The 11259-nt window shown below is 49.8% G+C and overlaps 1 protein-coding gene across 1 annotated transcript; it reads left to right on the top strand.

The window, feature by feature from the left end:
* Window positions 1-2363: 2363 nt before the first annotated feature.
* Window positions 2364-9629, top strand: LOC141997573 (olfactory receptor 10G6-like). Its single transcript, XM_074969965.1, has 2 exons — window positions 2364-3254; window positions 9573-9629. Exons 1-2 carry the CDS (start codon window positions 2364-2366, stop codon window positions 9627-9629), a joined length of 948 nt encoding a protein of 315 aa, XP_074826066.1.
* The last annotated feature ends 1630 nt before the right edge of the window (window positions 9630-11259 follow it).

Below are 11259 nucleotides of genomic sequence, written 5' to 3'. Positions count from 1 at the left end.
CAAAGAGCTTGGCTTGTTTAGCCTAACCAAAAGGTTGAGGGGAGATATGATTGCTCTCTATAAATATATCAGAGGGATAAATACCGGAGAGGGAGAGGAATTATTTAAGCTCAGTACCAATGTGGACACAAGAACAAATGGATATAAACTGGCCATCAGGAAATTTAGACTTGAAATTAGACAAAGGTTTCTAATCATCAAGAGGAGTGAAGTTCTGGAATAGCCTTCCAAGGGAAGCAGTGGGGGCAAAAGACCTATCTGGCTTCAAGACTAAAGATTGATAAGTTTATGGAGGAGATGGTATGATGGGATAACATGATTTTGGCAATTAATTGATCTTTAACTATTCATGGTAAATAGGCCCAATGGCCTGTGATGGGATGTTAGATGGGGTGGGATCTGAGTTACTACAGAGAATTCTTTCCTGGGTATCTGGCTGGTGAGTCTTGCCCACATGAAAAGGGTTCAGCTGATCGGCATATTTGGGGTCAGGAAGGAATTTTCCTCTAGGGCAGATTGGAAGAGGTCCTGGGGGTTTTTCACTTTCCTCTGTAGCATGGGGCACGGGTCACTTGCTGGAGGATTCTCTGCACCTTGAAGTCTTTAAACCATGATTTGAGGACTTCAATAGCTCAGACATAGGTGAGAGGTTTATTGCAGGAGTGGGTGGGTAAGATTCTGTGGCCTGCATTGTGCAGGAGGTCAGACTAGATGATCATAATGGTCCCTTCTGACCTTAATATATATGAGTCTATCTATGAGTCTATGAGCTAAAAGCCACATGGCTCTTGGTTAAGGCTGTAGCAGACTCATTCATCTCTAAATGGTCTCGGTGCCATTACATGGGACAAAGCACCACAACCAGGAGGCGTGTGGGTTACATCGTCAGAGAAAGGACAAATGCAAGAAGGAGTGGAACTGGTGTGTGTATGGAGAGGAATGTGGGGTGCAGGAGGGAAGGAATTGGTGTGTGTGTGTGTGTGTGAACGTGGAGTGGAGGAGGGAGGGGAAACTGATGTGTGCGCACAGGGGAATGTGGGGTGCAGGAGGGAAGGGGAACAGGTGTGTATTTGTGTAGGGAAATATGGGGTGTCATAGGGCGGAAGAGTTTGGTGCTGGGGGTGTGTGTAGGCGGGTCTCTGCAATACTGAGCCCCTGCTCCTTACAGCACAGCACCCTGTAGCAGTGCACTGGGGCACTGGGTTCCGCACTGACGGCTAGCGGACAGCTTCCTGCATTGATCCCCGCCCCACGTCCCTGCAGAACAGCACCCCCTAGCATCATATTGGAGAATTGCAGTCAGTGCTGATTCAGAGAGGAGAGCCCTCCCCCACGACTGTGTCACCATGCTGGTTCCTGCAACACAGCATCCTCTAATGCCACCTTGGGTTCAGAACGGACATGGAGGGGAGAAAATCCCCGGCTGACCCCCTCATCCCACTTCCTGACCACAGCGCCCCCTAGTGCCATGCTGGAACACTGGGGTCAGCACTGACTGTGAGGGGAGAGCGCCCCCTACTGAGACCAACCCCCCCACCCTGAAGTCCCACACTGGGCCATTCTTTTAAGATCCTAAGTCAATGCTCTGTCTCCTTCATTTTTGCCCCAAACACCATTTCTAATAATGACCATTGGGGTTTGCCAATGGGGGATCTCATTATTCATGTAAAAATACAGCAAATGTCAACAGTTTAATATTAGAGCAGCCATGAGTGGTGCTGCGGAGACAGAAATACACAAGGGGGAAGAGGGGAGAATGCAGAGATGAGGGCAGCAGGGACACCAGAGAGAAAGGACACGGCAGAGCTGAAGGAGAAATTAAACAGAGGAGAGAAATGATGCACAGAAACAGAGAAACTGCCAGAGAAGATCAGCACTGGGACCCACCCAGCTTAGTGGCATCACATTGGAGACAAAGGCACCTCCTGTGTGCCATGTTTGATCGGGGGGTAAAGGGAGATCTCAGAGCATAGAAGAGAGCAAGTGGGAGCGGCTTAAAGACCTAGCCATGGCATCCCAACTGGAACACACGCCAGGTAACGGTATTCAGAGGGGCAGCTGTAGGACTAGTCTGTCACCTGTTTCAGGCTCTCTCTGCTGCTCTTCCTCACTATGGGGCCAGGTCCCTAGTTGGTGAAAATTCCCATTTCCAATGGCAAATGAGTCCTTCATGACACCCAACAGCCACTCGCCCCTTGATGGTGGCCTGAACTGACAGTTCCAATATTGACTTTCCAGAGTGGAAGTTTCTTCCCCCTGCATAAGAGTGAGTCTTATCCCAAATGCCCCTGAAAAGATCACCCATTGCTTCTCTGCTCATTAATCATTAACACCCCGCATTCACTCACAGGGACACAGAGTGAATGGAGCGTGGGAACAGATCCCAGCTCACCCATTTCATCCTGGTGGGGCTCCCATACCCCCCAGAGCTGCGGGTGCCCTTGTTCCTCTTCTTCCTCCTCATCTATCTATTGACGCTATGCGGGAACCTGCTCATCCTGCTGGCGGTGGCCCGGGAGCGCCGGCTGCACAAGCCCATGTACTGGTTCCTCTGCCACTTGTCCTTCCTGGACATGACGGTCTCCTCGGTGGTGGTGCCCAAGGTGGTGGCCGGCTTCCTGCCAGGCGGCGGGGCCATCTCCTTCCATGGCTGCATGGCCCAGCTCTTCTTCTTCCACTTCCTTGGCTGCACCGAGTGCTTCCTCTACATGGTCATGCCCTGCGACCGCTTCCTGGCCATCTGCAAGCCACTGCGCTACAGCGTCATTATGAACCGCAGAGCCTGCCTGTGCCTGGCAGCAGGGACCTGGCTAGGGGGCTCCCTGAACTCCACAATGCAGACTGTGCTCTCCTTCCGGCTGCCATACGGCCGGGACCCCCAGGTAGGCTACCTCTTCTGTGATATTCCGGCTGTGTTGAAGCTGGTCTGTGGGGACACGGCACTCAATGAGCTGGTGACATCTATGGACATCGGCTTCCTGGCTGTCACCTGCTTCCTTCTGATCCTGACGTCTTACGTCTACATTGGCTTGGCCATCCTGAGGATCTGCTCCGCTGAGGGCAAGCGTCGGGCCTTCTCCACCTGCATGGTTCATATCACGGTGGTGGTGACCTACTACGTGCCCCTTGTCTTCATCTACCTGAGACCAGGTTCCCAGCACCCACTGGATGGTGTGGTGGCTGTATTCTACACCACAGTGACCCCGCTCCTCAACCCCCTCATCTACACACTGAGGAACAAGGAGATGAAAGCTGCTCTATTGAGACTGTGGGGCAGGAAAGTGTCAGGGCCTGAGCCATGATTATCCTGCCTCCAGCAGGAGCTGCCTGAGAACTGGACAGGAGAGAGGGTCCTGGAGACAGAAGTCAGGACTCCCCTGTTCTGCCTCTCTTCTGTGGGGGAGCTGGGGTCAGTGGCTGGGAGTAGGAACAGATGGATTTTTTATATCTGCCCCTGACTCTGGGACAGGCGCAGGTTACTGTGCTTAGAGCAGGAGGGCTAGGAGTCAGGAATCTTGGGGTCTGTCCCCAGTGTGAAGACGGGCGTGGGGCCTAGTGATTAAAGCCCGGACTCCTGGTTTCTCCTTCTACCTCTGGGAACATTTGTTCCAATTGTTGAACACTTAGAGAAGGGACTGGGGGGTGGGTGGGGGACTCCTGGGTTGTAGTCAATGCTGTGAGAAGGTAGTGGGGGTTAGCAGGTTAGATTGGGGAGAGAAGGGGCTGGGAATCCAGACTCCTGGATTCTATCTCTAGAGCTGGGAGGGGAGTGGGGTCTAAGGGTAACAGTGGGGGTGGGAGGGGACTGGAAGGTCCAGACCCCTAACAGAAGGACGGGGGGTATGACCCTCTCCAACAGGCAATCGAATCCACTGGTTGCGTACAATGTCATTGTGCAAAAATATAGACCAGGTAAGGTCTTGTATGAAAGCTTGTAATGCTCTGAACTTGATGGCCAGGTAGGAATACAGACTGTGGTTATGAATCTCTGTCTTAAATCATATGCTCATGACCGGTACTACAAATTCCAGTACACCTCAGAGTGGGGAGGAGGGTTCTCCCAAGCCTGTAGTTTACACAAAACTATCCATCCCTTGTCCAGCCAGGAAAAGACAATGGTGGCCCATTAGAGTTAACGGGGAAACACTGAAACAGCTTGAAACGGAAAAGAAAACCCCAGACCTGGAAAAGTAAGAGAGGAGGGAATCCCTGTCCCCCAGAGAAGGGGGTTGATGTGAAGGACATGTCTTCTAGCTAGAAACTGTGGGCCGGCACCCCAGAGCTCTTTACCCCTTTTAAGATTCCCTCTAAGTGACTATGCGCAAAAGACACGTCCAGTCACACAACTAATAGGGCATTTCTCCTGCCCTCCAGCTGTTTTCTGTGGCTATAACTCCCCGGGGAGAGCAGGCCAATTCAAACTGCTCATGGACCCAATCAGCCAGTCCACCCCACTGTGTTTCCCAGGCATGGAAATGGACTAGTCCGGAGTCTAGCACTGTGCTGAAATTGACACAGCCACGCTCTCTGTTACTGCAGAATGAAGGGAGCCCAGTGCTGCCTCCTACCCTGCCAGGACATGGCAAGTGGCCAGGACATGGTCAGTTAATTTTATTTTTCTACCTCCCTTGGGGGGTTGTGAGGCTAAATCCAGGACAGTTTCGCGAGTTGCTGAGACGTGAAGCTGCTGGGCTCATGTAACAGGCAATAAAGTCAGCGAGTGCCCCATCACTGGTGCGTGATGTTTCTCCGAGAAAGGGGAATGGAGTGGATGGGACACAATCGCAGGGTTATGGGAGAAGGGAAGAACGGCATTGTCATAAATATAAAGGGGAAGGCTAACCACCTTTAAATCCCTCCTGGCCAGAGGAAAAACCCTTTCACCTGTAAAGGGTTAAGAAGCTAAAGATAACCTCGCTGGCACCTGACCAAAATGATCAATGAGGAGACAAGATACTTTCAAAGCTGGGGGGGGGGGGAACAAAGGGTTCTCTCTGTCTGTCTGTGTGTTGCTTTTGCCGGGACCAGAGCAGGAATGCAGGTCAGAACTCCTGTAAAGGGTTAATAAGCAATCGAGTTAGATATGCATTAGATTCTGTTTTGTTTAAATGGCTGATAAAATAAGCTGTGCTGAATGGAATATAGATTCCTGTTTTTGTGTCTTTTTGTAACTTAAGGTTTTGCCTAGAGGGATTCTCTATGTTTTGAATCTGATTACCCTGTAAGGTATTTACCAAAATGATTTTACAGAGGTGATTCTTTTACTTTTTCTTCAATTAAAATTCTTCTTTTAAGAACCTGATTGCTTTTTCCTTGTTCTTAAGATCCAAGGGTTTGGATCTGTGTTCACCTGTACCAATTGGTGAGGATTTTTATCAAGCCTTCCCCAGGAAAGGGGGTGTAGGGCTTGGGGGGATTTTGGGGGGAAAGACTTTTCCAAGTGGGCTCTTTCCTGGTTATATTTTGTTAGACGCTTGGTGGTGGGAGCAATAAAGTCCAGGGACAAAAAGTAAAATAGTTTGTACCTTGGGGAAGTTTTAACCTAAGCTGGTAAAAATAAGCTTAGGGTGGCTTTCATGCAGGTCCCCACATCCGTACCCTAGAGTTCAGAGTGGGGAAGGAACCTTGACAGGCATCAAGGCTTCTCTGCATGCAGTTTAAATGTAAAGAAATAAACCTGAGTATGTAACATCCATGTAGAGGCAGTGGGCTTTTCAAAGGGCTGCGATGCCTAACACCCACTGAATGTAGGAGAAGTTGGTGTCCAAATCCCTTCTGCTCCTTTGAAAATTCCAGCCTAAGTCATTAGACACACAAGACAAGTCCCTACCCACAACTGATACTATTATGCACAAGTTTCAGAGGGGTAGCTGTGTTCGTTTGTTTCAGCAAAAACAATGAGGAGTGTGGGTTCCAGCCCACGAAAGCTGACGCCCAAATGAATTTGTTCGTCTTTAAGGTGCCACAGGTCTCCTCGTTGTTATTACACACAAGAGGCCAGTATCTGCCCCGCTCCAATTTGCCTCTCACTCGCTCACTCTCTCTCTCTCTCTCACACACACACAGGAAACTGCCCTCTGTACAAACCTGTGGCCACACACTGTGCAGGTAGACGGTGGCCTAAAATGAAGGGGGCTGGAATTTTTGGAAAGTGTGGCAAGAATTCTATGGCATCAGTAGCAGTATGGGCCAGATGCTCAGGCACTTTAAATCAGTGATATTGGGATGATTTCAGTGGTGATTTGGCTGATTTACACCATGTGGGGTTCTGGACCCATTCATTCCAATGGAGGTATGTCTGATTTACACCAGGTAGGATTCTGACCCAGTGACTCCAACGGTGCTATGGCCAATTTACAGTAACTGAGTGTTTGGCCCAATGGGCTCAAATTGTGTAATGCTGATTTACACCAACTGGGGATATGGCATATTGACTCCAATAGATCTACATGGATTTACATTAGCTGGGGATCTGGCCCATGGACTTTAATGGCATATGGACAATCTATACCAGCTGGGGATCTGGCCCATTTGATGTCAGTGTCACTACACTGATTTACACCATTGGGGAATCTGGCCCTATTTTCCTTTCCCTTTAAATAGCCGCACACAGGGGCTCTGGCGTGAGTCTCTCTCTGCTCTGTTGGAGCCACTGGCTTAGCCAATATTCAGGGCCCTGCAGGGCAGTTTCCCTGAGGAAGTGAAATCTGGACCGGCTCAGAGCTCCCCCACCAAGGGGGCTATTCACAACTGAGCAGATCCTGGTGCTTTCCGGTCCCTTTGCACTGCCCTGGTGGCACAAAGGGGCCAGACTGCAGCAGGAAATCTGGCCCAACGTTTTCCTCTAACATGAGGACGCACTGGGGCCTCCGCCTTCTCCTTGCACCAAGTCTGCAGTTGGGTGCAGCCTCCCCACGGCTGCACCCTGTGCTATTCACTGACCTCTTCCCTTGTCCCAGATTCCCCCTGGGAAGTGGGATTTTCATGCCCCCTCAGAGTCTTTGGCTGGCTCCATTTCTCCTGCAGTTAGCCAAGCCTGGCCAATGCGCCTCACTCCGGAGCCGCTGGCCCCTTTGCCATGGACTACTCCCAGCCATCCCTTCTGCCTCCCTCCCATGTTGTTACAGTTCTCCCTGCTAGTGCACCACAGATCTGTTACCCCCCGCGGCCCCGTTCGTCTCCTGGGGGCCCGGTATCGACTTCCTGTTTGCTCAACAGCCATTGCTCCTCAGATCTAATCTGCAGTGCCCCTCTCCCCCTGCTCAGCCTGCTGCAGCCCCTCAGCGCTGACCTGTCGCTCCCCTGTCACCTCAGCCTGAGGATCCCCCGTCCCCGCCATGCACACAGCACAACCAAAGCCTGGGCTCTTTCAGTGCCCCACTGATACTTTCCCCACCACCAGCACATGCTCAAAGCAGGTTGATCCCTCCATTGCTCCAGTGACACGGGTACCTTCGTGCAGGGAGCAGCAGTGTAATGCTCCAGAGGTGACGTCAGATGCCCAGGAGAACCCCCCTCCCCGGCTGGCAGCACAGCCAATAACAGGAGATCCAGGTGCCAGGCGTACCCTGTGTTTGCCACAGTCAAGGCGCTCCCAAGTGCTTAGCAAGCAATGGTCCCAAAGGGTTCAAGCACCCTTCAAATACTTGGGTGTCTCGGGAACGGTGCCACATTGAAGACAACAAGGAATCTGTTCTTCCTGGTGTTATAAGAGAGGTGAGTGGGTCTGAGGCAGAGACACTGCTTAGCTTTAGGGACAGAGAGAGTCAGACTTGATGGGACCCAAGGTTGCTCTAGCTCAATCTCCCGTCTCAGATTGCATTTGATCCCTGCTACTTCATTGGAAGGGGCAAGAAAGCCTGCAGTTAACCTGCCCATGGTAGAAGTTTCTCCCTAACCTCTCAGTTTGGGGTCAACTCACTCCCTGAAAAGTGGGGTTTGTCACCCACTCAGATTTCTGTCACCCTCCTTCTCACATCTCTGATTTCATCCTGTCTGTCTTGTGTCTGGTACCTGTTCATCTGCTCTGGCTAGTGGCATCACGCACGGGTCAGCGCATGAGATGTGTGGCAGGGTCAGCTTCCATCATTGCTCAATTGTTTGTAATCCTTTGCGGATCTCTGCAGCTCCTCCCTGGAGCCAGCAGCATGGGGACGGGTGGCAACCAGAGAAGCTGGACAGAGAGAGACAGATGTGCCTGTGTAACACCGACAGACCCCCCTGGTGGGCGGGATTGAAGCCGGGGCCTCTGGAGCTAAATGCATGAGGCTCTACCGCATGAGCTAAAAGCCGATTTGCTCTTAGCTAAGGCTGTAGAGCAGACTCATTTGATCTCTCTCTCTAAGAGGTCTCAGTGCCACTAGACGGGACAGAACACCATGCCCAGAAGATGTGTGGGTTACACCTAGATGGACAGATTAGCCTTTCTTTGCCTCAGAGCCTCAGCTGTCAAATGGGGATAATCACAAAGAACCCAAAATTGATAAAAGTCACATTAGAAATATGGCAGCAGCTTTCCTGTGTCAGCAGAGGTTTGCTGTTCTATGTGGCTTGCCTCAGGGGTGGGGCATTTAGCTTTTATTCCCTTTGCCTCCTCCTTGTCCACTGCAGCTCAGGCAAGAAGCAATGGCCTCACTGTCCAGCAAGGGAGATTTTGGTGAGATATTAGAAAAACTTTCTAACTCTCAAGCTTAGGGTGACCAGATGCTAAATCCAAAATATTGGGACCGCTGCAGGGGGAGCACCTTTTCAATTGTTACACTCACCCGGCACGTTCGGCTGCGGGAAATAAATCTTGCTGACGAAGAAAAAAGTATCCGCCACCGAAATGCCGCCGAAGCCCGTCAGCTCCGCCTGCCTGTCACCGCCGCCTAAGCGAAAAAGACAATTGGCGCCCCGACTGTACTTAGGTCGGGACGCGGGACAAACTGCTCAATATCGGGACAGTCCTGATTTTATCGGGACGTCTGGTCACCCTACTCAGGGTAGCGAAGCTCTGGACCAGGCTCCCAAGGGAAGGTGTGGAATCCCCGTCACTGGAAGTTTTTAAGAACAGGTTGGAAAAACACTGGTCAGGGATGGTCTAGGTTTACCTCAGCACAGAGGGCTGGACATGATGACTTCTCAAGGTCCCCTACAGCCCCTCCTGTGTATGATTCTGTCCTTTCCTAGCTCAGAAGACCATTGTGAGGACAAATCCAGTGAAAAGTGTGTGGTGCTCGGATGCCACAGGAAGGGAGGTGAGGTAGGTGAGGCACAAGAAGGGATGAGCTTTTGGTGCTTTGGCTTGGGATGAGGGGCTGGTGGGACACTAGACTAGGTGGCCCGATGCAGAGTTCTGCTGGGATGTTGCTGCATTGTGTGTGTGTGTGAGAAACAGGGGATAACTCTGGCCGTTGTGCTCTGGTTCGCTCTGTTCTAGCTGGTGCTGCTGGTCTATGTGCCAATGCTGTTTGTATACGTGCACCCCTCTTCGAGTCATGCATCCAAGGGGCAGTGGCCATGTTCTACACCGTGTTCACCCCCTTTCGAAGCCTTTCATATACACGCTGAGGAACAAGGAGATGAAAAAGGCCCTGAGGCGACTGGCTTATGGACAAGCACTGTCTCAGAATGGAACCAAAGGCTGAAACTTTCAAAGAATCCTGAGAGAGATAAATGCGGAATTTTCATAAGGCGTCTGATTCCTTTAGCCACCTTTGAGAATTCCAGCTGAAGGTCTGTTTACTGGAGCGAGACAAGGTGGGCGAGCGAGGTAATATCTTCTCCTGGAGCAACATTTGTTGGTGCAGGGGACAACAAGCCTTTGACTTCTGAGTTTTACAGTCTCACAGAGCTGTTCCTCAGCTCTGAAGAAGGTAACCAGAGTGTGTCAGCTAAATATCAGGTGGGACAGGATTGTTAAGCATCAGGGGTCACACAATTTGTAGGACACCACTTAAAATGCAATGTAGGGCAATTAACATCTCTGCAGTTGTAGGACAAAGCAGGGTTAGTAGGCAACAGAGTGTTACAAATTGTTGTCATGAGCCATATAACCAGTGTCTCTAAGTCCCTGGTTTTTAGTGTCCAGCAGCGTTATGATTTGAGGCTCCCAAGTTGTGCAGGTCTCCTTTGAGGATGAGGCCTGACAGATCAGACATGAAGCTAACAAGATTTTATGGCAAATCAAGGGTAAGGGTTGCACTATAGAAGGAAGGTGCATTCCCTTGGAACATGTAGTGTGCATCGTAAAAGGGGTAACACAAAATCCTACAGAGGCTCCAAGGAGGAACCACAAGGGGTTGTGTTTTCTTTTTCAGATGGCTGTGCTTTGGAAGCAGAAACCAACCCGGCACCAAGAAAGCTCAGTGAATATAAGAAATGGAGCTTAACCATTATCACACTTATCCAAGTGTTCTGTTTATCTGCAGTGTAAAGTAAAAGTGATTAGGAAGTAAAAACCTGTATGGAAGTGATTTGTAAATGGCAAAAGAATAATTGTATTAAAATGAAGCAATTATATAAAAGATTGAAATGCCCTAGATTGGAAACAAATCCAACCAATGGTTTGGAGTTAAATCTATTGAGAAAATGTTGTTTAATGTAGTTTATGAATGTGCCAACTGTTATTGAATTCCACCTATCTGCAGTCACTGGGGTTTGGTTAAAAATGGTTAAAAAACACTATTGAAAGGACTTTATGGACAAAAAAGTAAACTTTTAAAATGCATAAGGCTGCCACAGTGAGACAGCAATGAAACTGGAGGGAGCGTGACATGGGAAACTGGTACGTCAGTCACTCTGAAACCAAGCTGACAGAGATGCTGTGGGAACACGACCTAGCATTTCAACAGAAGCTAGCCGCAGACATACTGTATCCATTACGTGAGCAAGGGGTCTAACTGTATTGTGAAAGTCAACAAGGAAAGAATTTAGTATGAGTTTTTAACTATTTTGTATGTATGATGTTGTAAACGTGTTTTTAATGTATAAGTTAAAGTAAATTTCCTACCATGAAAGATGAAAGATGAAAAGCAAAGCCAATGATGCTCAGTATATGGGAAATATATGCTATGTAAAGTAAAAGAGGCCTTAAGTGACATAGAACAAAGAAGGCTGCCCTCTTTTATCACCACAGAAAAGATAAAAATGTGGTAGAAGGGAGGTAATACTAATTGGCACAGGGTCAGAAAATTAACAAGGGTCCAATGCCATGAAGTTCAATGTGGAAAGCGCTACAGCTCCTACGGCGTGGAAGAAGTTTGCTTTCCCTCCCCC

The sequence above is a fragment of the Natator depressus genome, chromosome 13 (genome assembly GCF_965152275.1).
Source record: "Natator depressus isolate rNatDep1 chromosome 13, rNatDep2.hap1, whole genome shotgun sequence".
Lineage (NCBI taxonomy): Eukaryota > Metazoa > Chordata > Testudines > Cheloniidae > Natator > Natator depressus.
Note: the sequence above shows the minus strand (reverse complement) of the source record. Positions and strands in the feature narration are given on the sequence as shown.

Excerpts from the sequence above, each read along its gene's own strand:
- LOC141997573 (XM_074969965.1), top strand. The coding sequence starts at position 2,364 with ATGGAGCGTGGGAACAGATCCCAGCTCACCCATTTCATCCTGGTGGGG. Across the intron at positions 3,255-9,572 it reads GGAACAAGGAGATGAAAGCT|GCCCTGAGGCGACTGGCTTA; the intron begins GCTCTATTGAGA and ends GAGATGAAAAAG.